This window comes from Camellia sinensis, chromosome 5 (assembly GCF_055761805.1).
Source record: "Camellia sinensis isolate YWXY chromosome 5, ASM5576180v1, whole genome shotgun sequence".
Taxonomy (NCBI): Eukaryota; Viridiplantae; Streptophyta; class Magnoliopsida; order Ericales; family Theaceae; genus Camellia; species Camellia sinensis.
Genome location: NC_138965.1, coordinates 187416430 through 187442222, shown reverse-complemented (window position 1 = coordinate 187442222; position 25793 = coordinate 187416430). Strand labels below are relative to the sequence as shown.

Here is a 25793-nt window from a genome sequence, read left to right as displayed (position 1 = left end):
AGATAATTCAAGTTGATTTTGTTAATTAAACTATTGAGATGCACATAAATTTAAAAATTGAAAACTAAAATGACACTAACATTTTAAGAACAAACAATATAATTAACCCTATATTTTATATATCCTTTACCCTTTTGACTGGCAGATTGAGATTAATGACCAAAAGTTGCCTTATTTTTATTAAAAACATGTCATGCAAACATCTATGATAATAATACTAAAGTTACATCAGACGAAGCTGGTAACATGGATCCAAGGATCATCATTTACGGCGGGATTTGAGCTCATTGATCAAACCAACAACATCAGCATCAGACGACCCACCTGGTTCAACAGCTTTCTTAGCCTTTTCACTCAACTCTCTTGCCCTCCTCCTCATCTCCTCCACCTCCCCACCACCACCCATCAGTCGTTTCACCGCCGTCTCCAACTTCTCTCTCGTGACCGTCACCTTGGGTTCCCAATGCAACGACATCCACTCCTCGTTCCCCACCCGAATCCCCGTCTTCAACACATCCACCACCAAACTCTCAATATAGAATTGCTCTGCTGCTAACAGCCACGTAATCATCGGAAGACAAGCACATATTCCCTCCACCGTCGAGTTCCACCCACAGTGAGTCATGAACCCTCCCACAGCACGATGTTCCAAAATCAGCAATTGTGGGGCCCAACTCCTCACTATCAACCCTTTCCCCGATTTCGTCATCCTCTCCTCAAATCCCTCTGGAAGCACTCTCCTTCCACTGCCTTCTTCGTGCTCGCCGCTCTCTGGCATATATCTGGCCACCCAAATAAACGAGTGGCCAGAAGCTTCTAGAGCTTCAGCGAGCACGAAGAACTGTTCGGGAGCCATGCGAACTTGGCTCTCGAAACTAACATAAAGAACTGACTTAGGTTCTTTGGAATCGAGCCAGTTCAAAATCGTAGCTCCATCAATGGAGTTGTTTTCGCCTCTCTGGGCCTTTTCTTCATAGTTTTTGTTGAAGAGATAAACCGGTCCAACGAGCCATAGCTTTCTTCCCATATCGTTCTTGAAATACTCGGGATAAGGGGCTTCCAAGTCGTAATAACTGTTGATTATAACTCCATGGCTCTTCAACTCGGCATCTACAATGGCTTCAAAAACTTTGGCTCCTTTAGGTTCAGTGGTAAGCCAGCTTTGCGCCTTAAGCCTTGTGAATTCGATGTTGTGATTGGGATTGGGAAGACCTGGCAGAGCAAAGGTTGCCTTAGCGGAATCTACCTGTAGGAATTTAATTTTAATTTAATCCAATAATTGTATTCATACGATCTTATCAATTTTTATTTCATATATGAGAATGTAGTATGAAAGTGCACAACCTTTTATAAGTTGTTTTGATTTAGCTGTGGTCCCTTTTTCTATTCTAATCCTACGCTCAGTAACCGTTTGAAAAATCATTGCCTTGTCGGGGATCTCACGAGGTCTGTTTTGATAATCCAATTCACTCATTTTAAGGTGAATTATATTTTATATTTTTGCAAATTAGATTAAATTTTATTTTAATCAATCATTTTTTAATTGTATCACTAGATCTCTTATACTTTTGGTCAAGGTACAATATAACTCTTTTATTATTGGACAAATTACGACGATAGTCTTTATATTTTTGTTCTTATATCATTTTAATTCTTGTAATTTCAAATGGTTTGATTTTGACCATGATTTTATAATTTTGTCTCAATTTGATCCAATTAATTATAACTCTTAACAGTTATTTAAAAAATATGCACATAAATGTCATATGTCATATTATAAATTTAAAATTATAATACAAAGAATAAACTCAAGAATAAAATTATAAATTTACCCAACTCATGAGTTAAACTCAACGAATTTAGTAATATTTATTTCTTAAAAAATACAAATGATATTATTAATTGGACTAAATTGAAATAAAATTAAAAATTAAAAATTAAAAATTAAAATCAAGTCAATTGAAAATATAAGAATAAAAATAATACAAAGAATAAAATATACAGACCCCGTGTAAATTATCATTCATTATTTGGTGTTAAATTTCCTAGTAAAATTGTCAAGTGACTCCCATATTATACATTTCTTAAGAAAAAGTCGTATTTTTCTTCTCTTTTCTATTTATCCTATATTTTTAACCTTTTAAGATACAAGCTAAGTAGTTTCACACCCACTTCTTTACGATTCTCACATTCCATTTCCAGAGATTTTTGGAGGAATTGCAATTTGCACACACAACTAGTGCGTGCAGCGTTTCTAGCAACAGTAATTTCGGATCACAACAGATAATAACTACTTCACGTGTATATATATGCATATTTTAGCAGAACTGGAGAGACAAAAGGAAAGTTCAAGGCTGAGACATCGAAGGAGCAGTGGCGGAGCCACAGTGGGTCCAGGGTCAGGTGTCCTGGGTTTTGAATTATTTTTTTTTTTCAAATATAAAAGAAATATTTTAAATTAAAAAAATATAAAATATTATTTAGAATAAAATATCAATGACATTTTTAAAATTATGAGAATAATAATATTTGTTTTTTATTAAAAATAAAGATATTACGATAAGTTATATTATTATCTATGAAAATTTCAATACAATGGTGGCATCTATTATTATTGACATACAATTATAATTAATCTCAATGAAAATATGAAATTTATTAAATTGTTAATTACACTTGACATTTGGGGTTCATTGTCTATGTGTTTCTTTACTATTGGTTAGTGATATCATATGTCAATAATAACGTGATATTTCTATTATATTTAATTTTTACTGAAATTTTGTATAAAAAATTACTTTATCATTATATAATTTATTTTAAAACTTATATTCATGACTTCTTCTTTTTTCATATTGTCCAAAGTCTCGAACAACGAAGCAGAATATGAGGCTTGCATTGCCAGTCTAAAAGCAGCCCTAGAACTAGGGACAAGACGGTTGGACGTCATTGGGGACTCGAACCTTGTTGTATCCCAAGCTAAAGGGGATTGGAAGGTCAAAGAAGAAAAGATGACAATGTACCGCCAGACCTTGGACCTACTGATTTCTCGGTTTGAGAAGCTAAACTTCACTCATCTACTAAGAGAAAATAACAGGTTCGCAGATTCACTAGCAACTCTATCTTCCATAATAGACATCCCGTTTGGAGTCCGGATGTGTCCAGTCATTATCGACCAGAAATTTGTGCCGGCTTACGAGTCGATTGCTGCTATAGATGAGGTTCAAGATGAGAACCCCTGGCATTACGATATTTGGAATTTCTTGGAGAATGAAGCATATCCACCAGGGGTAAATGCCAAGGATAAAAGGGCAATCAGAAGAATGTCCATTCAGTTCATTATCTGCGGAGGTAAATTGTATAAGAGAGGTCATCTGGGAATGCATAAGCTGTGCGTTGAAGCTGAAGAATCGAAACGCCTGATGAAGGCCATCCATGGAGGGGAATGCGGTGCGCATATGAACGGGGTCATGCTAGCGCGAAAGATCCTCAGACAAGGTTTCTACTGGTCCACCATGGAGGAGGATTGTATTGGCTTTATTCGGCGATGCCACAAGTGTTAGATCCATGCAAACCGCATGAACATTCCGCCGTCGAAGCTGTACAATATGACTTCGCCATGGCCATTTTCAGTTTGGGGAATCGATGTGATCGGGGCTGTCACTCCAAAGGGGTCGAATGGGCATGAGTTCATCCTAGTCGCGATAGATTATTTCACGAAGTGGGTTGAGGCCCAATCTTATGCGGTGTTGAAGGCGTCGCACATTGCAAAGTTTATCAGAAACAATATCATCTGTCATTATGGGGTCCCAAACGAGGTCATTTCAGATAATGGTTCCCACTTCAAGAAGGAAGTGATTGACTTGTTGGAAAAATACAACGTGGCTTTTCATAAGTTATCCACATACCGGCCGTAACCCAATGGAGCGGTTGAGGCCGCCAACAAGAACATCAAGCACATACTGCAGAAGATGGTGGAAACATACCGGGATTGGCCAGATAAGCTGCCGTTTGCTCTGTGAGGTTATCGGACGTCAATTCGAACTTCTACTGGGGCGACTCCGTATTCATTGGTTTATGGGATGGAAGCCGTTCTACCTATCGAGATTGAGGTTCCGTCATTGAGAGTGTTGGCTGAGTGTCAGATAGCCGAAGTAGATTGGCAGTAGAGTAGATTTGAAGAACTCATGCTCTTTGACGAGAGAAGACTAAAAGCACTGTACCATGTTTAAGGTTATCAGCACAAAATTGCTAGGGCTTTCAATAAGAAAGTTAAGTCCAGGAATCTAAAGGAAGGAGATTTGATACTCAAGGATAACAGAGCTCCCATTCACGACCCTAGGGGCAAGTTCAGACCCAATTGGACTGGTCCCTACATCATCAAGTCAATCTGGTCAGGTGGAGCTGTGGTTCTGATGGACCTAGATGGCCTAGAGTTCTCCCAACCGATCAACATGGACAAGTTGAAGAAATATTATCCCTGTGAGGCTTGCTAGGCCGAAAACCCGAGAGGGCGACCTAGGCAAAAGTCAGAGCACAAAAAATTTTGAAATTATAAAAACTGAGCTCGCAAGGTTGAAAACCCGCAAAGGGCGGCCTTGGCAAAAGTTAGAGCATAAAAGGAGAGTGAAAATACTCGAGTGAACCCGAGCCTGAACTATGTAAGGCTTGATTCCCATCTTTGGGATACATAGGCAACTTCATCCTGAAGTTCAGCCATAAACTTTTCCCCAATCAACTTTCTCCATTTGATAATCTCGGCCATCTTTGTCTATTTAGCATTCAAGAGTTCGGTTATGATCTCCGGCGCAGTGCTTTTCAGACTAGGGGCAACTTTCCGTTGCTGTGTAGTGTCGCAGTACTATTCAGACTAGGGGCAACTTTCCAGTTGCTAGGATCCGAGGTTGTGCATCTCAGTGACAGATTTCAGGCGTTTCCAGTTCTGATCCATATCAAAAATGGTTTTGAAAAGTTTTAATAAAAGTTGACTTTGTTCAAAATTAATCTTTTTACAACTTAGACCATTCTTGGACCAAAGCGGAAAGTTTTCAGTACCCACAACCTTCAATTTCATTGATTTCAATATAGAGTTCTCCTGCTCTTGCATACAAATTGAAGTTGCTTTTTATTACATTCATAAAGAAAACTTGAAAGTACTAATAAAGCAATAAATCCGGGGCATAGATGAGTCAGGTGTTCCTGCGCCCCTCCCAGAGCTGGTCGAAGCCTCCGATGCCAAAGTGGGCCCTTCCTGTGCCTCTTCATTGAGCCAATCCAAGCACTCATCAGACAAAGCGCAACTGAAAGTGGGAGCGGGGGCCAGGAGTTCTCGCGTCCTCCATGCTATGGCATACCGGGCGAGCTGTGCGCCTTGGACTGGGAATGCGGCCGGGTACTCTATCCCCTCTGACAGGCAAGTCTAATCATGGTCGAACTGGCGTCGGAACCGGAACGAAAAATAGAAGACACAGTGTGTCATGCCAATCAATTGAATCCCAGGTTGACGGGTCATGTTATAACTCATTGCCGACAGGTTGAGCCAAGGGCAGCGCCAAGCGATATGGTCTGCGGACAAACCGCACATCCAGTTGTACCCCCACCCCTCATCCAGGGCATCGACTAGGCGTTGTCGAAAAAAGTAGCTGCGAGCTGAGTATGCTGGGCAAGACTCCACAATCTGTAATTTGTCCATCAACCACACCTGGGGAGAGATGAAAAAAATGAGAGAATAAAGAATAGAGAGATGTACGATGAGAGAAAAGAAAGAAAAGGGTTTTGTGAGAAAAATCGAGCCTGAGGGCCGAGTGATGTGAGCAATACATATGTGAGGTTGGGTAGGAAACATTACCTGCAATAGTAGTGGGCTCCCCGCAAGCCTAGCCATCTCCCGGCGATGAAAAGCATCTAAGCCCATCAATGTCTTAGCCAATGTCATGGCGATGCAGCTCTTGCCCTCCTCCAAACCTTGGGTAACCTCGAACAACCAGACACTGAATCCACCAGAGTCCGGGGCAAGCAAGAAATGAGATAGCAAGCATAGGCAAAGCGCGTGTCGCCGATAGCCCTGCCAATGATGGTCGCTGCGGTCACCAGCATCAGAAAACCAGTGAACCAAGCTTGGGATGTCCAGCTCCCCATCGTGAACCAATGATCGAGCATCTTGCAAAGTGAGGCCGCACATTCGTCCTAGGGCTTGGACGTGACCAAATCGGAGTTGAGGCAAGATCTCCTCATTGAGCTCGGATTCCATCAAAGCTTGGAAATCTTCGAAAGTATGGCACATCTCTTGCTCGCTAAAGCTAAAGACATGTGTTACCGGGTTCCAAAACCTTGCCGCGGCATGGAGGAAAGGAAGATACAGCGGAGTATGACCCAGCGTGAATAGTGCATTTAAACAGATGCCCCGGAAGTTCAACTTTTCCGAGCCATCCAAAGAAGCAATCCAAGCTGTGAGATTTTGGGTGAGGAACGCCTCCATTTTGATGCAAAATTGAAATAAAATGAATAAACCACGAAGCTGGGACTTTTATAGAGGATAAGGCACTGTTCGGGGGACACGTGTCAACAAACTGGTGGTTGCCAAGCCAAGTGGTCGGCCGACCACCTTTTCTGGTAGGCCGACCACCCCTTTGGTCTTCATTGAAAAAAAACTGGTCGGCCATGGAGAGAAGTGTGGCTTTGGTGTTGTCCTTGCCTCTAGAAGAGAGTTCCTAGCATTTCCATGCATTGGGAGTGTTGAAGGTGTGAGTTTTCCTCTACTTCGGATGCGTTCCGTCATCCAGATCATCCGAAATACATTTTGTTCATCAAGTTGTTGTTAAGTCTTACTTATCGAGTTGTCGTTTTGTCTATCGAGTTGTCGTTTTGTTTATCGAGTCATTGTTTTGTTTATCGAGTTGTTATGTTTTGTCGAGTTGGCAAGTTTTGTGTATCGAGTTGTTACTCTTTGTTTGATCAACATTGTTGTGTCTTACTTATCGAGTTGTATCGAGTTGTTACTCTTTGTTTGATTAACATTGTTGTGTCTTGCTTATCGAGTTGTATCGAGTTGTTACTCTTTGTTAAATCAACATTGTTGTGTCTTGCTTATCGAGTTGTATCGAGTTGTTACTCTTTGTTTGATTAACATTGTTGTGTCTTGCTTATCCAGTTGTATCGGGTTGTTACTATTTGTTAAATCAACATTGTTGTGTCTTGCTTATCAAGTTGTAAACTTGCTAAGGTTTCGTTGTTTCTTAGTCCAGTTAAGTTGTTTAGGTTGTTGTGTCGGTTCATTACTTGACTTGGAAATTTTCAGTGCACAATTCCATTCAATCTCATTTTCGTGCAAAATGATGCGATGCAATGCTAAGAACATAAAATGCAACACTTTTTCAAAAAGCTGTTTCATTCCATCATGTTTCCTTTGTTACAACATTTTACAACAAGGGTACAAGTTTCATAGAAAATAAAACTGCCTAATAATGTATAATGTGCTACAACTACTAGTAAAAAAGGCAAATAAAGCAGGGAACAGCTGCATCAATGCTATCAAGCACAGGAATAAGAGGCCCTCTTCGTCCTCTTCTGCGGAACAGCCTTTGCACCATCATCATCATCGGAATCGAAGTTGTTGCCCTCGGAATCCTCCTCGGCATCATCTCCACTACCGGAACCGGAACCAGAGTCCTCCTCTCTGCCAGCGAATGTCTCTGACTGGGGATGTGCAGGCTCCTCCTCCTCGTTGGACTCCTCCTCTATGACAGGTGCTCTGCGTCTGCCCCGACCGCGAGTCAAACCCCCTCTCCCAACTCCCCGAGAAGGCCTAGATGGCCTGGCCTGTGGCTCAGTATATAGCGGAGGCATCTGAAAAGAAAGAGTGCAATTCGAATTCATCAGCCAAAATATGTATATCAGATGCACAGACAAGAAAGCTACATAGAGTGGATGTATGCAGATATAGTACATGAATGTGGTGTGTGTCAAATATGCTCTACGCATACAGTCAATCAATGCAGTGAAATGTTCAAGTTCAGCATGTCATCAGAAGTATGATAAATGCAAGAAAACTAAAGAGTACCGGGACACCGAGGATGGACAACCGTGCCTCCTTCCACAAGACCATGCCCTCAAGTGAGGCCACCAATCCGAGCATCCCCTCCATGTACTCTCTGGGTGGCTGCAGATACAAGCTCAAAATCATCAATAAATAAATGAATGCCTAAGTATCTGAGTGATAAATGAAAAGCAGTGGAGCATACCAGTGGTGAGTCAGGATCATTGGCGTATCGGTGATCATTGGCGTATCGATGCATGATGGCCGAGGAGTCGAATTGCACGACTCAATATGAAATGAATGCACATATAAACACAACAAGACCTAAACTCCATCATGGATAATCCGGAGTGTCAGTGACTGGGAATTGAGACACGTTCCATCACTCGAAGTACGAAACGTCTCTCGTTTCTCGTGCTCGGGCTAAATCCTATCCCAAACACAATGCAATATGCATGACATGCATGAATGCAACTAATACACAACCTAGCATGCACAATGCTATGAAATGGCATACACGATGCACGAGGTAACATGGCATACACAATGCTCTAACATACAACCTAGCATACGCAATGCTATGAAATAAAATGGCATACACAATGCACAATGGACTTACACCAACATGAGTGGACCTCAGCCACACTCACATCAGTAGCCATAAGATGAAAAATGAGACACTCGAAATGCGTGCACACATGCACACAAACCGAGGACCGATCCTAAGGCACAAATGCCACTCTAACAAGGCATGGCAAGGCACGAAATATGGCATACAAACATGCAAGTTTCAGCACTGAAATGTGATGCAAAATGATCCCAAAACATGGAAACATGGCACCCGATGCATGGAATGGCCCCGAAACATAAAACTAGGCATACGCATTGGCCTATAGCTATACAAAACATGCATTATTTGATCATGAAGTATGAAGACAGATGCAAGAAAGTCCCAAAACATGCATATTTCCAGTTTATAACAAGTCCCAAAAATGAATGCAAATAGGGCTAATCTATCATGCAAAAATGGCCCCAAAAGAGAGATTAAACACAAAGGGACAGCAGCTGGCCCCAAATGGCAAAGATCCCTTCAACAAAGTTGAAGAGGGGTTCAAAACAAGGCACTTTACAGTTTACATCAAGCCACTAAAATAATCACAAATAAGGCCAAACTATCATGCAAGAAAAGGCCTAAAATAGGGATTAAACACAAAGGGACAGCATCTGGCCCCAAATGGAAAAGATCCCTTCAACAATGTTGAAGAGGGGCTCAAAAAAAGATATTTTACAGTTTATGAAAAGATCCAAAACAGCTCACAAATAGGCCTAAAATACTATGCAAAAATTGGCCTAAAAGAGAGATAAAGAAGCAAGTGATAGAAGGAGGTCTCAAACAGAGGAGAGCCCTTCAATAATATTGAAGAGGGGCTCAAAAAAAGTTATTTTACAGTTTATGGAAAAGTCCAAAACAGCTCACAAATAGGTATAAAATACTATGCAAAAAATAAGGCCTAAAAGAGAGTTAAAGAGGCAAATGATAGCTTCTGGCCTCAAACAGAGAAAGACCCTTAATCAAACATGAAAAGGGGCTCAAAATATGACTATTTACAGTTTGGGTCGGAGTCCAAAAATGCAAGCAAATACGGCTTAGATACAAAGCAAAATAAGGCACAAAAGAGGGAAAATGGGACTCACCCTTGTAGACCAATGCTTCAACAAATTTTGGGCCAAGTTTGGGAGTTATTCACCTCTGGAAAGCAGCCTCAAGTTGCTGGAATGGAGGATGGAGGTTGGGTGCTATGAGGTGGTGTAGAAATGGTCTAAGAACAGAGGTGTTTTGAGGCTTGGAAGAGAAGAAGAGGGAGGATGAATGCAAGAGCTCCAATGGATTTTTCTAACCCCCCTAAAATGCAGCTGAGGGTGCTGGTTTTATAGGGAAAGGAGTGGAGGAAATGAGGGAAAAATGGGGGGGAAAACCAATTCAAATTTCCCCTCAAAAGGAAAGACCCTCGGGTATAGGGTCTGGAGGAAAACAAATTGCACACCTAGAACACGCTTGGGGAGGGGATCATGGCCAGCCAGCTCAAAAGGGCCAAAAAGGTCATCCAACCAGGTAGGTGGCCAGTCTGCCACCTTTTCTGGTCGGCCTGCTACTTTTCAGGACAAAAAATGGGTCTACCGGAAAGAAAGGTGGCCGGTCAATGATAGGGAAGTCCAATGGTGGCCGTTCAAGTTTCCAAATTGAAGCCCCGGAAGTTAGATTTCCAATGGCGCAAACCTTGCATTAAAATTCCTCCTGTGGAAAAAGTTATGCCTATTTTGGTGAAGTCGCGCAGATTCGGTTCAACCAGAGTGATGCCTTACTTCAATCAACCTTATCTCCCCCGTCCGGAATTGGCTTTAGGAGATTCTTGAGTGAAAAATGAAGCCCAGGAAGTCTTATTTCCAACGGTGGTGGCCTCATAGCTTGATTCCAAGTATGCAAATGAATAGGCCTGATTCGGCGAGGGCTGCTTGCCTTTAACGGTTCATGCCCATTTTCTCCCCCAACTGGATTTCTTCCCTCTTCTCCTCTTTTCTTCAACTCCAAACCCCTAAGTAAGGTGTTTTGAAAGATTTTTCAAAGATTTCATCTCTCTTTCATTCATTTCCACTTTGTCCTTGCTCGGTTTACCGAAAAGCGCAACATTTGACAAAATGCGAGCCTCGGAACATCGTAAAAACTTTATTTCAAAAACGTTTTGAAAGAGAGGGTTTTAAGACTAAAATCTTTTGATCAAGATCGTTTTGGTCCAAAAAAAGGGTATGAAGTTGAGATTCGACTCTCTCTCCTTGCCGAAGAAATTAAACCTTTGCACTGCCCAACTTCCAAAACCATCAGTCGCATCCAAGTCTTGAAGGTGGTCAAAAATGGGGTGTCTACAGTTGCCCCTCTTTGACAGAACTCGGAAGTCAAGAAGTGACGGGAGTGAATGTCAAAGCCCAGAGACGACCCATTTTTGACAAGGCCGAAGACTTAGACAAACAGGCAAGACAAACAGAGATGCCCCCACAGGCATGCCCGCAAGCAGGGGCAAAATGCAACCGACAAAAGAAGCCGTAGGTAACTTAATGATCATGCAAATGCAGCAAGCTGTAATGAAGCACATATTCACAATAGATGCAACAGTTTTAAGCAAGAATGCAAAGCAACAACTACATTTCATGCAGTTAAGAATGCGGAGAATTATTCAATTCTCGCCACGTCTCACACGGAGAAGATACAATACCTGTGCGGTTCGTCTGGTCGCACCAGTCTCAAATGAACCGTACATACAATATCGTGCCTCATGCTGCTGGGGATCTCTCACTTCTTTTTGATTGAGCCACAGGTACTACTTTTCTCCCTGACTATGGTCACAGCTTTCCCTATTCTCCAACAGGGTGACAGACTAGGTTGATTCGGTATCCAGAATTGAGGCGCATACATATTCTATCTCAATCTATGGGGCTGCTATACAGATTTCAAGCCGAGGATATACCCCTGGGTATTTAAACCAGACTTTAGTCTCGGAAATCCCGAACCTTTGCGTTCTAGGCAAGAGCTATTCGAACTCTAGTTTCCACCGTCTCACTTGATCTCCTAGGAACTCACTGCTAACACAGGCAGGTGGCTATACCAAACCACTGGAAGTCGTTCGGGCACGACAAACACCACAGGAATTGCACCTTTAGAGGATTTAAGGTCTCCTAGACCCGGGAGTGCACAAGACAGTGCGAATAAAGATGCAGGATTTAAGGTCTCCTTAGGCCGGAGGATTTAAGGTCTCCTGGACCAGGTGAGTGTACAAGACAGTGCGAATAAATGCAAGTGCGATGTGCAAAGCAGTGCGAGTGATGATGCAGGATTTAAGGTCTCATTAGACCGGAGGATTTAAGGTCTCCTGGACCAGGTGAGTGCACAAGACAGTGCGAGCTAAAGGTGCACAAAACAGTGCGAGTAGAGTGAATGCACAAAACAGTGCGATGCTAAAGGTGAGGTGCGCAAGATAGCGCGATAAAATGCATGCACAATGCAAGTAATGGTCACGGCGCAAGATAGCGCGATGCAATACACTAACAAGTGCAGGTAGGTGCGCAAGATAGCGCGAATGGTACAATGCACAAAATAGTGCGATACGCTAAGCAGCGCGATTGATTTGAAATGCACAAGACAGTGCGATGGAGGTGCACAAAATAACGCGAATGATAAACTGCACAAAACAGTGCGATGGAGGTGCGCAAAATAGCGCGGATGATAAACTGCACAAAGCAGTGCGATGGAGGTGCGCAAACTAGCGCGAATGATAAACTGCACAAAACAGTGTGATATGCTAAACAACGCGAGTGATTAGAAATGCACAAAACAGTGCAATACGCTAAACAACGCGAGTGATTAGAAATGCACAAGACAGTGCAATACGCTAAGCAACGCGAGTGATTTGAAATGCATAAGACAGTGCGATACGCTAAACAGCGCGAGTGATTTGAAATGCACAAAACAGTGCGATACGCTAAACAGCGCGAGTGATTTGAAATGCACAAAACAGTGCGATACGCTAAACAGCGCGAGTGATTTGAAATGCACAAGACAGTGCGATACGCTAAACAACGCGAGTGATTTGAAATGCACAAGACAATGCGATACGCTAAAGAGCGCGAGTGATTTGAAATGCACAAGACAGTGCGATACGCTAAACAGCGCGAGTGATTTGAAATACACAAAATAGTGCGGTTGAGATACAACCACAAGATGCACAAGACAGTGCAAGTGAGACACAAAGTGTAAGTGCACAAGACAGTGCGAGTGAGATAAAATGCACAATAAAGTGCGATAAAATGCATCTTCTATGCAAGTATGGGGACATTTTCCATGCAAAAGATACAGGCATTTTCTATGCAAGTATGGAAGCACATTCTATGCAATATTGAAAGCAAGCATATTCTATGCATGAAACAAGCAAAGCATATTCTATGCGGAATCGAAAGCAAGCATATTCTATGCATGAATCATAACGATGCGTGGCACGCATGCAACAACAGTGTATATGAAAGTTCACATTCTATGCAGTAGAGGAGCATCAAATATGTACTCTGGTGCCTCTGATTTACCTCTTAGAGGACTTTGCAACACACTCAGCTCAAAAAGGGCACACCCTGTTCATATTGGCGAGAGATAACATCTGCTGCTGCTTTAATTGCCATTCTGACTTGAAGCATGCTTAAGCTTGGAGTAGAGGCACACTCATTCTTCGGAGCACTGACAAGGCCTGAAGAAGTACATATGGAATGCAATCTCAGAATTTTCTGAAGGTGAAACATACTCAAATGCTCAAAATTTTCCCTCTTTTCTTTTGCTTTGCAGTCCGGAACTTATATAGCTTCAGATAGGTCCTTGTTTTACCGTTCACACTTATCGGGGGTGGACCCTACAGTTTTATGAAAGAACAAATCCTATTTTGCACAAATGTGGAGAATGGCACAGCACTCTGAGCACAAGATGATTTTTTTGAAATTGAGAAATGAGTTCTCGACCGAGTATTGAGCCTACAACTGAACACAGCGAAAAAGACTCAATAATGGAAAACAAAAGGTAAACAACCTAAACACATCGAGACACACTCGGACTGACTGAAAGCAAGAATCGAGACAAAACAAAAGACACAACACTCAGACGTGTTACAAAGACGAGAGACCTCTTGGTGCAAGAGGAGCCAGTTTCTCCGGGTATTATTTCCCACCCTTTTCTTATTTGTGATTCTCACATCACTCGGCCCTCAGGCTCTGTTTTTCTGAAAAAGCCCTTTCTTCACTTTTTCTCTCAGCGCACATCTCTCTATTCTTCAATCTCTCATTTTTTATCCCTCCCCTGGGTGGTTGATGGATAAACAGAAAGTTGCGGGTTCTTGCCAAACATAATCAGTTCGCGGCTATTTCCTCTGGTGATATCTGTCGATGCGCCGGATGAGGGAATGGAGTATCTTGATCCGTTCCAATCTTGTGCTTCACACTTGGCTTGATATCTCGCTGCTTAGAGGATGAGAGAGCTTTCAGCCCTTTTGCTGTCGCCTTTAGTTGTGCCTTTTCTGGCAGGTAGAGTGCCCTTCTTGGCAAGTATGGCGCCTTTTCTGGCATGTATGTTGACAATGGGGAAAAAACAGAACACCTGACTCAACTGTGCCCCTAGTTCATCATTTTGACCATTTTTTGTTTTTGGCTTTCTATTAAAACAATTTTAACCAAAATGAGAGTTAGATTAACATGCTTGTTCGATTTTCTGATTCAAAATCATGCAAGTTAGGTTATGAGCACTGAAAATTTTCCTTTTTTGGGTCCAAGAAAAAGGTCCAGTTTTGGAAAAATGGAATAGTTTTCGAGAGAAGATCAGTCAACCTTAGTAAAAATTCTCAAAAACTGTTTTTTCAAACGACCACTGCTCAACAAGCATAGAACCCACTCTCGAGATGCACAACCTCAGATTCGAAGGAAAATTGCTCCTTGTTTGAGGGGAGCTGCATGGCAACGGACAGTCGCCCCTTGTTTGAACGGCACTGCAGCGCATTGAATGGCAACGGAAAGCTGCCCCTTGTCTGAATGGCACCACAGCGCATTGAATGGCAACGGAAAGTTGCCCCTTGTTTGAACGGCACCACAGCGCATTGAATGGCAACGGAAAGCTGCCCCTTGTCTGAATGGCACCACAGCGCATTGAATGGCAACGGAAAGTTGCCCCTTGTTTGAACGGCACCACAGCGCATTGAATGGCAACGGAAAGTTGCCCCTTGTCTGAATGGCCCCGCAGTGCCTTGTAGTCAGTCCTCAGAGTGACGAACACAACCAAATTCTCGGATACAGAGAAAGCGAAGATGATCAAAACCATTACATGGGCACAGTCAATTTGAAGTGTTTTACGGCTGGACTTCAGAATGAAGTTGCCTACGTATCCCAAACATGGGAATCAAGCCTTACGTAGTTCGGGGTTAAGGTACACTCAGGTATTAACCTCTCCTTTTGCGCTTTAACTTTTGCCAAGGTCGCCCTTCTGGGTTTTCAACCTTACGAGCTCTATTTTTCTTTTCTTTTTTATTTCTTTTGTATTTTCTTTTTTTCTTTTTCATCTTTTCTTCATTTTTTTTTGTCTTCTTTTTTTGCATTCTCTTTTTTTTTGTATTTTTCTCTCGCTCTAACTTTTGCTTGGGTCGCCGTTTCGGGCTTTCGGCCTAGCGAGCCTCTCAAAGGGTAAAAGTGTAACAAGTCCATGTCAAATGGTTTTGAGATCCTGAAGTCATCTGAGTCCAGGAAAATGGCTGTTGTTCGCTGACGATGCAGGAGTCCATCCAATAGGTGGTTGAATTTGCCCTTAGTGTTACGGATATGAACTCAGTTGTTCTTCAGCAGAAACTGTCTTCTTTGCTCCCTTCTGGGATTTGGCATTCTTGCCGACCTTCTTTGATTTGTGAAATGATCCATCTTCGGCTCCTCGAGCACATTTGAAATCCTTTGCCCCTAGTTCGAAGGGTGTTTCTGATCTAGCTTTGCAAGCTTCTTTTGATGACATCTGATCTTCTTGATCTGACTTTCTTGCCTCTTGTTCGAGGGCTGCTTTGAATCTGGCCACACAGGCCTCACGTTGTAGTTGACCATTGAACATTTCTGAACTTAAGTCCAAGGTTTGACAATGAGGGGTCGAGTCTTGAGGCTAAGAGCGATCCTAGGCTGCACAATCTCAAGAGCGATTCAACACAGGTCTTCGCAGGATCGCGCAAAACATTTTTTTGAAATCTTTTAAGAAAACGACTAGTCGCTCGCGCTGAAGACAGTGTGGGACCAATCTGAATCAAGCCAGGATCCTTCTCAGTACTCACACTAACAAGCATGATCTCGATCATTAAAGGCTTAGCATGCCTCTCTTTCTCTCAAATGATCAAATTTTTACAAAACCCGAGGAATTCCTTCCCCTTCGTTTTCACCACAGTGTACGAAAAAGTTTTGAAAAACTTAGGTCAATGCAACAATTTCAAGGCACAGAAGAGCAGGTGAAAAGTGCTGCCGCTCTATTCAAACTTTCTGGCACGACTGGCGTAAGGCAGAAGCAAACACAAGAGTGTGAAAATCACTGTTGTTTCATTCAAGTCTTTTTGGTGTTACTGGCTCCCCGGCAGAAACAGACTCAAAAGAAAACAAAAAGACAAACACAAAACAAGCAAGCGATGCTCGAGGTAACACCCTCAAAATCACCCGACTCTAACAAAACAGGACTGACTTGATACAACAAGACAGACCCAACTGACTCAGTACAAAAGACTGACTATATACAAAACAACAGATTGACCCAATACCCAAGTCAGAAAGTACAAAAACTAGCATTCACAAATGCTCAAAACAGTGCGTGCCATACGCCACATCAGGAGTAAACTGAGCGCCGCCCGTAGGTGGTTCATCCCTGATCACATCACATTATCCCCCACAAGTTCACTGATCAAGTGTCGATAGACTTTGCAGGACCTGGTGCGGCAATGACCCCGTTGTCAAACAGATCTTGTACATCATGGCGCAGACGAAAGCAACTGTCGGTGTCAGGACCGGTTTGTTGATGGTAGGCACAGTATTTAGTCTGATCATGCTTTGCAGGGATAGGATCGGGTAAGGGTCGTTGTTCCAATGGTTTCAGATGTCTTTTCCAGATTAAGACCTCTAGAGCCTTTGACAAAGGCATATGAAGTGGGGTGAAAACCCTCTTGACTCGAGGTGGATATTTGGTTTCTTGTGAGCTACTTCTAGACGCACCGATGAATGGGGTAGCTGTTTTTGATGCGGAGGTGGTAACCATGCCCACTTCAGAAGATCTTGCAGCTGCATCACCACTGGTGGTCGCATTTGAACTGCGGGAAAATGCCCTCCTGGGCTGCTCTTTCTCCTGGTCAAGAAGGCCCTGCTTCATAGCGTCCTCGATCTGTACTCCCAATTCATGTAAGTCTGAAAAGGTGGGGAAGGGGAGAACGATCATTTTTTGCATAAGCTTGGGCTGGAGATTGCGCACAATCATCCGAATTTGATCTTTGTCAGTGGGCCTAAGGATCATCATTGAGGCCTTGGCCCTCCAGCGGGCTACGAAATCAGAAAAACTCTCCTTAGGCTCTTGCCTTGTTGTCTCAAGATCACGGGTTGTGACCTCGATTTGCGTGTTATAGGAGTACTGCGCAACGAAGGCCTCGGCCATCTCATCCCAGTTCCATTTGACATCGTCTTCTAATTTTGCATACCAGATAGCGGCCACACCTGACAGGGTCCGGCCGAATAATGAAAGTTTCTACAGCCTGGTGAGGCCCATCGGCCTTAGTATGTCCGAAAACAACCGGAGGTGCACTATGGGATCGCCAGATCCATCAAATCGGTCGATGTGTGGCATCTTAAATCTGTCCGGTAGCGTCACAGCTGCGTCGGTATACCCGTCCTCAATGTCCGGAATGGATTTTACTCCCTAAGATTTCTTGAACATTTTTTCTAGCTTGCTCACCTTCAACGCTGTAGGGTCTAACTCGAACTCAAAGGGTGAATCCGGCAGGTTGATCGGTGCTTTAGACAGCTGGGGTAAGATTGGGGGCGGAGCCGGTCCTGTCGGAATGTTTGTATCTCCCTGGACATTTGGTGCCTCCTCGGGTGCTGGAACTCCTGGTGGGGGACGAGTTTGGTGCGAAGCAGATGCTCCATTTTGCTGTTGCAGCCTGGTGATTAGCTCAGCCTGCTGGGCCATGATCGCGGCCTGCTGTTTGGCAAATTCCGTCTGCCGGGCAGCGTCTTGCTGCATGAGTTTCATACTTTCTTGAAGTTGACGCATCATTTCCTCCATCCCTGCCATGTTCTGCTGTTTCGGCTGACTGACTGGTGGGGTGACTAAAGACTGATAAAAATTGAGGCCTCAGCCTGACTATTCACTGGTGGGGTGGATAAGGGCCACCAATCTGGTAACTGCTGAACCGGTGATTTTTGCCTAACTGGCCCCTTTTACCCTGCCTCTGGCGGAGGAGCACTGATTTGCCCTTGAACTAAATCTCTGACCTGACAAAGTCTATCAGCACAAGTCCAATGAACCTCGGGGGATATCGGAGCCTTCTGAAGCTATGGTTCCAAGACTACCTAGCAAAAGAGAAAACATGCAGCATCTCAGCCTAATTTCACCTGAACAGATATGAGCATAGTTGAATGAGTGTGCTCTCTACTGAATTCTGCCCAAAATTCTGCCGGTGAACTGATACCCTCAGGTAAAACTGATTCCCAAATACTGATGCCCGCAGGCCTGATACCCAGACTTGCAAACTGTTACATGCATTCCTGTAGGGACACACCCTAAAAGCACATAGCAAGCAAGTGAGAGCCAAAACACCCCTATGTTGGGGTAGGGTTTCCCTGTCCTATTTTGTCAGGAGCTAGGGTTTTACTACGCACGCAGCGGTTTCAAACAACCTATATCGGGTAAGCAACCTGTCCTAGTTTGGAATGGTCACTATGGATCCGAATATGCACTAGGTCGAATGGTCGAAAAGGGTGCCCCGGTAAAACCGGGGTTTGTCTTCCCATACTGGCAGAGCCCATAACCGGTCAGCCTTATGGTCGTGCCTTGACAAGACAAGCCTCCGGCAAACCGTTCAGGAATAGCAGATGGCAAACACGGTGTCCTAGGCGCACCAATGCACATGCAATGCAAAGAAACACATACGTGTAGTCAAAAACAGATATCATGAGTTCGAGTCAAGTTCTCTAAGTCCCCAGCAGAGTCGCCAGAAACTGTAGACGTCCCCGAACACCCCGAGAGAAACGAGTCCCGTTCTGTTCGTATTGGGGTCACTACAGCTCAGGACTCTCAAATTGTCACGGTTCTTAATCTGAACCAAAGAGTCCAAATCCGACAAATCGTTTTGAGAAAACAGATTTTTAGAAAAGAAGTGCCAAACATGGACTGTTTTGCCAGATACAGAGTCGCCACCTAAATATTTTATTTTGGGAAAATTTAGGAAATCCTGACTCGTTGCCTAAGGCCACGTGTCCGTCATCACCAAGTTGCCTCGGCTCGGAAACTTGGGTACAGTTGGGGAAGGTCACTTCGTGAGCACCCCCGCTCGTCCGATCAAAGATCGGCCTCTACTAACCATGATATCTATTTTTAAAAACATTATGTGTTCTTATTCCGGTTATTAGCCTAGATTACTATGTGATGCGCACAGCATACAAGTATAGACTGGATCACCTGAATTGGAACAAAATATTTCATGTTTGTTTTGAAAATGGTTTGATGGTGCTACCCGCAAGTAGGCTAAGACGTAGATTTGCCACCCTCGGGTGGGCTTAGAAAACATGATTTTGCCACTATCTAGTGGGCTTAAAACACACATTTGATGAATTGTTCCAATCCAAATAACCCAACCTTCACCCACAGGCATTCAGGCAGTTATATCACATAAGCAATTATCCTCATGGTAAACATGCTATCATGGCAGTCACTCACACGCATGCAAGGATGCTAAAGCATAAAACTTACCGAGTACTCCAAGCCAAAACAGAAGCTAATTAGAAACCCATGCATGATCCTAATTATATAGAAATGCCTAATGCAACACATGCAAAAATGCAACTATAATAGGCTCGGCTATTCTAAACATGGCATATGAAATGCTACAGCTAACATGTATTCAACTTGGAATTGAAAATACAATGCAGTTAGTATGATGCGCCGAGCCCGGTGCATGCAAAACAGATGAATGAATGCAAACATGCTATCATACTGTATGCTAATTAAAACATGCCCTAATCTAACCATCATAAGCGGGTAAATAAAAGGGAGAAAGACGTGGGGTTGGAAGACATACATCACACACACGCACACTTATTACAACATTGCCCTCGCGCAGAGGGTCCGAATAAATAATATACAGTCCCAAATAATTACAGTCCAAATATATACAAAACCCTAATTAATTAACAAATTAAATTAGGAAAGCAATAAATTGGCATGCAAGCCAGGGACTGCCTCAAATCTGCTCCGGGTGATGAATGATGCATGCTCGGGTTGCCTTGTACGGAGAATCCCTAAACTCACGTCTCAATATGAAATGAATGCATGATGGCCGAGGAGTCCAATTGCACGACTCAATATGAAATGAATGCACATATAAACACAACAAGACCTAAACTCCATCATGGATAATCCGGAGTGTCAGTGACTGGGAATTGAGACACGTTCCGTCACTCGAAGTACGAAACGTCCCTCGTTTCTCGTGCTCGGACTAAATCCTATCCCAAACACAATGCAATATGCATGACATGCATGAATGCAACTAATATACAACCTAGCATGCACAATGCTATGAAATGGCATACACGATGCACGAGGTAACATGGCATACACAATGCTCTAACATACAACCTAGCATACGCAATGCTATGAAATGAAATGGCATACACAATGCACAATGGACTTACACCAACATGAGTGGACCTCAGCCACACTCACATCAGTAGCCATAAGATGAAAAATGAGACACTCGAAATGCGTGCACACATGCACGCAAACTGAGGACCGATCCTAAGGCACAAATGCCACTCTAACAAGGCATGGCAAGGCACGAAATATGGCATACAAACATGCAAGTTTCAGCACTGAAATGTGATGCAAAATGATCCCAAAACATGGAAACATGGCACCCGATGCATGGAATGGCCCCGAAACACAAAACTAGGCATACGCATTGGCCTATAGCTATACAAAACATGCATTATTTGATCATGAAGCATGAAAATAGATGCAAGAAAGTCCCAAAACATGCATATTTCCAGTTTATAACAAGTCCCAAAAATGAATGCAAATAGGGCTAATCTATCATGCAAAAATGGCCGCAAAAGAGAGATTAAACACAAAGGGACAGCAGCTGGCCCCAAATGGCAAAGATCCCTTCAACAAAGTTGAATAGGGGCTCAAAAAAAAGCACTTTACAGTTTACATCAAGCCACTAAAATAATCACAAATAAGGCCAAACTATCATGCAAGAAAAGGCCTAAAATAGGGATTAAACACAAAGGGACAGAATCTGGCCCCAAATGGCAAATATCCCTTCAACAATGTTGAAGAAGGGCTCAAAACAAGATATTTTACAGTTTATGGAAAGATCCAAGACAGCTCACAAATAGGCCTAAAATACTATGCAAAAATTGGCCTAAAAGAGAGATAAAGAAGCAAGTGATAGCAGGAGGTCTCAAACAGAGGAGAGCCCTTAAACAATTTTGAAGAGGGGCTCAAAAAAAGTTATTTTAAAGTTTATGGAAAAGTCCAAAACAGCTCACAAATAGGTCTAAAATACTATGCAAAAATAAGGCCTAAAAGAGAGTTAAAGAGGCAAGTGATAGCTTCTGGCCTCAAACAGAGAAAGACCCTTAATCAAACATGAAAAGGGGTTCAAAATATGACTATTTACAGTTTGGGTCAGAGTCCAAAAATGCAAAAAAGTACGGCTTAGATACAAAGCAAAACAAGACACAAAAGAAGGAAAATAGGACTCACCCTTGTAGACCAATGCTTCAACAACTTTTGGGCCAAGTTTGGGAGTTCTTCACCTCTGGAAAGCAGCCTCAAGTTTCTGGAATGGAGGATGGAGGTGTGGTGCTATGAGGTGGTGTAGAAATGCTCCAAGAACAAAGGTGTTTTAAGGCTTGGAAGAGAAGGAGAGGGAGGATGAATGCAAGAGCTCCAATGGATTTTTCTAACCCCCCTAAAATGCAGCTGAGGGTGCTGGTTTTATAGGGAAAGGAGTGGAGGAAAGGGGGGAAAAACCAATTCAAATTTCCCCTCAAAAGGAAAGACCCTCGGGTATAGGGTCTGGAGGAAAACAAATTGCACACTTGGAACACACTTGGGGAGGGGATCATGGCTAGCCAGCTCAAAAGGGCCAAAAAGGTCATCCAAATAGGTAGGTGGCCGGCCTGCCACCTTTTCTGGTCGCCCTGCTACTTTTCAGGACAAAAAATGGGTCTGCCGGAAAGAAAGGTGGCCGGTCAGTGATAGGGAAGTCCAATGGTGGAAACTCAAGTGTCCAAATTGAAGCCCCGGAAGTTATCTTTCCAATGGCGCAAACCTTGCATTAAAAGTCCTTCTGTGGAAAAAGTTATGCCTGTTTTGGTGAAGCCGCGCAGATTCGGTTCAACCAGAGTGATGCCTTACTTCAATCAACCTTATCTCCCCCGTCCGGAATTGGCTTTAGGAGATTATTGAGTGAAAAATGAAGCCCTGAAAGTCTTATTTCCAACGGTGGTGGCCTCATAGCTTGATTCCAAGTATACAAATGAATAGGCCCGATTCGGCGAGGGCTGCTTGCCTTTAACGGTTCATGCCCATTTTCTCCCCCAACTGGATTTCTTCCCTCTTCTCCTCTTTTCTTCAAATCCAAACCCCTAAGTAAGGTGTTTTGAAAGATTTTTCAAAGATTTCATCTCTCTTTCGTTCATTTCCACTTTGTTCTTGCTCGGTTTATCGAAAAGTGTAACATTTGACAAAATGCGAGCCTCGGAACATCGTAAAAACTTTATTTCAAAAATGTTTTGAAAGAGAGGGTTTTAAGACTAAAATCTTTTGATCAAGATCGTTTTGGTCCAAAAAAAGGGTATGAAGTTGAGATTCGACTCTCTCTCCTTGCCGAAGAAATTAAACCTTTGCACTGCCCAACTTCCAAAACCATCAGTCGCGTCCAAGTCTTGAAGGTGGTCAAAAATGGGGTGTCTACAGTGTCCCACAATCTCTCTACAAGAGCCCCCATCAATGTCCTGCTAGCAGGATAGCGAGATATCCCTGTGCAAAAGGGTCCGAACCCTGCCTAGTCAACCCAATCACGGACGGCCTCCGGGAGCTCTATGTACCACTCACTCGCAACGATGGAGCCATATCTTCGTGTAACACGGGAAGACACCTGCATTCATAATGAACACATGTATTCAGTTTCAGAATGAAATGAATAAGCTGCATGCAAATGAAATGTATGAGTTGTGTGCAAACCAAATCATATACAATGCTGTGAGCTGTGTACAAATACAAGTGTGTGCTGTGCGTTCACCTCAAATTTGGGCTGCGTGTTCAGAAACTTAGAGTTTGGGCTGCGTGTTTGACTTTTAACAAGTGTGGGCTGTGTGTTCATCTAAAAGAGTGGGCTGTGTGTTCATCTCGAAGTTCGAGCTGTGTGTTCAATGTCAAGTATTTGAGCTGCGTGTTCAGATTTCAGAAATAGTGGGCTGCGTGTTCAACTCGCAACAAGTGTGTGCTGTGTGTTCACAATCAACAATGGGCTATGTGTTCAGATTTCAGAAATAGTGGGCTGCGTGTTCAACTCGCAACAAGTGTGTGCTATGTGTTCACAATCAACAATGGGCTGCGTGTTTAGAAATTCAAAGTTTGTGCTGCGTGTTCAACTCGCAACAAGTGTGTGCTATGTGTTCACAATCAACAATGGGCTGTGTGTTCAGATTTCAAAAATAATGGGCTGCGTGTTCAACTCACAACAAGTGTGTGCTATGTGTTCACAATCAACAATGGGCTGCGTGTTCAGAAATTCAAAGCTTGGGCTGCGTGTTCAACTCGCAACAATTGTGTGCTGTGTGTTCATGATCAACAATGGGCTGTGTGTTCAGATTTCAGAAATAGTGGGCTACGTGTTCAACTCGCAACAAGTGTGCGCCGTGTGTTCACAATCAACAATGGGCTGCGTGTTCAGAAATTCAAAGTTTGGGCTGCGTGTTCAACTCGCAACAAGTGTGTGCTATGTGTTCACAATCAACAATGGGCTGCGTGTTCAGAAATTCAAAGTTTGGGCTGCGTGTTCAACTCTCAACAAGTGTGTGTTGCGTGTTCACAATCAACAGTGGGCTGCGTGTTCAGAAATTCGACAGTTTGGGCTGTGTGTTAAACTCTCAACAAGTGTGTGTTGCATGTTCACAATCAACAGTGGGCTGCGTGTTCAGAAATTCGACAGTTTGGGCTGCGTGTTCAACTCTCAACAAGTGCGTGCTGTGTGTTCACAATCAATATGTGGGCTGCGTGTTCAAAAATTCAAGTGATTGAGTTGTGTGTTCAAGATGCAAACGGAGTACTATGTTATAGACTAAGTGTTCAGAACAAGTTGTGTGCTAGAATGAGCAGATAAACGGAGCGAAAGCCTGAAATGCATAGAAAATGCATAATACATTGCGGAAAACGTAAAAGTGAAGTACATACCTCCCGTGCCTGATGAGAGAGGTGGGACTCTGGCTCGCACAATAGCAGATCCACAGGTGCTCGTTCATCAAAATCGGTAAAATGGTAGAAAACGGCCTGGGAAAGGATATGCTCCCGAGGGTGATACCTCTCGGGATCGAAGGGGCGAATCCTCGGGGGTAAGGACATAATATCTGGATCACCTCCGGCACCTGGAGGACCTTCGCCATAAGGGAAGTGACCTGCCATTTCAAAAAATCTGCAAAACAGAGCAAAAATGAGCAAAATGATCTAAAATTGGAAAAAGTCAACAAAAGTCAACTCTCAGGAAATGAAAAAGTCAACAAAAGTCAACTCCCGAGAAAATGTTCCAAATATTGAGACAAACTTACCTCAGGTGGTGAAAATGGAGAAAGAAGCACCGAAATCAAAATTTAATCGGTTCAAAGTGAAGAGAACTGAAAGTTTTCGCGAAACAACTTTGCGAGGGGCGTTGGAAAACGCGTATAGAGCGCAGATCTGAGAGGGAAAATGGTCTAGGAAGGAGGAGAAGATGATTTCGGACTTGAAGTTGTGAGGAAAAGAGCTTTGGCCGAGTATACTTAAAGATCCGAGTGTGAAAGTACCAAACTGCCCAGATTTTGGCTAGGTGGTCGACCGACCACCTTTTCTGGTAGGCCGACCACCCCCCTTCACCAAACCTGGTCGGTGGTGCTCCCAAGGTGGTCTCCAAGGTCTTTTGGACTCGCTGCAAATTTTGGTAGTGATCGGAATCCCCGACACTCGAGAAAGTACAAGGAAATTGCACTTTTTGTCGCGAAATTCCTCTGCGGGAACTTCAACTCCAACTTTTGATGCGTGTTTCATCGTTACTTGTCAAGAGCGAGGTGTATCCTTTTTGAATATGTTGTGACCCTTCCGGGAGGTAAACCGGAGGCTGCGATTCAGTCACCCTCATCAAAACTTGCATTTCTTTGCTCGTTGTTTGTGTCAAATATGCATTTGAGTTTGCACTTATCCTGCATTGTTATGCACGTCACTTGCATTCTCGTGCACACCACTTGCGTTGTTATGCATGTTTCATTGGTATTGTCATGCCTCCATGTTTAACTTGCGTTGTCATGCACGTTTCTTCTTGCATTGCAATGCACTTTCTCATCGGCACCATGTTTGTTTGCGTTCGATATAGCGTTGAACATATGTTGCTAACTATGTTGTGCTCGTTAAGTTTCTCTCTCTTGCAGGCACGATATTGTATGTACGGTTCATTTGAGGCTGGTGCGACCAGACGAACTATGCAGGTATTGTATCTTCTCCGTGTGAGACGTAGTGAGAATTGTGATTCTCTTACATTCTTACTGCATGAAATGTAGTTTTGCTTTGCATTCTTGCTTAAAACTGTTGCATTTATTGTGAATATTTGCTTCATTACAGCTCACTGCTTTGCATTGTCATGAGTTACGTTCGGCTTTGTGCATATTATTTTGCATTTTGCCCCCTACCTGCTGGCAT

The 25793-nt window shown here is 43.2% G+C and overlaps 1 protein-coding gene across 1 annotated transcript; it reads right to left on the bottom strand.

The window, feature by feature from the left end:
• Positions 1-203: 203 nt before the first annotated feature.
• LOC114319021 (UDP-glycosyltransferase 73C4-like) lies at positions 204-25793 on the bottom strand. The gene is made up of 5 exons (XM_028265998.2): positions 25784-25793; positions 24303-24523; positions 22921-23004; positions 7587-7845; positions 204-1260 (listed from the first exon to the last, which is right to left on the bottom strand). The coding sequence occupies exons 1-5, from the start codon at positions 25791-25793 to the stop codon at positions 263-265; spliced, it is 1572 nt and encodes a 523-aa protein (XP_028121799.2). The 3' UTR covers positions 204-262.

Bases quoted from the DNA above. Each gene is read 5' to 3' on its own strand.
- LOC114319021 (XM_028265998.2), bottom strand. The intron at 23,005-24,302 runs GTATGTACTTCA...TTATGAATGCAG, and splicing joins TCTCTCATCAGGCACGGGAG to GTGTCTTCCCGTGTTACACG. The intron at 1,261-7,586 runs GTGCAAAGGCTG...ATTAAATTAAAA, and splicing joins CGATTCCGATGATGATGATG to TTAAATTCCTACAGGTAGAT.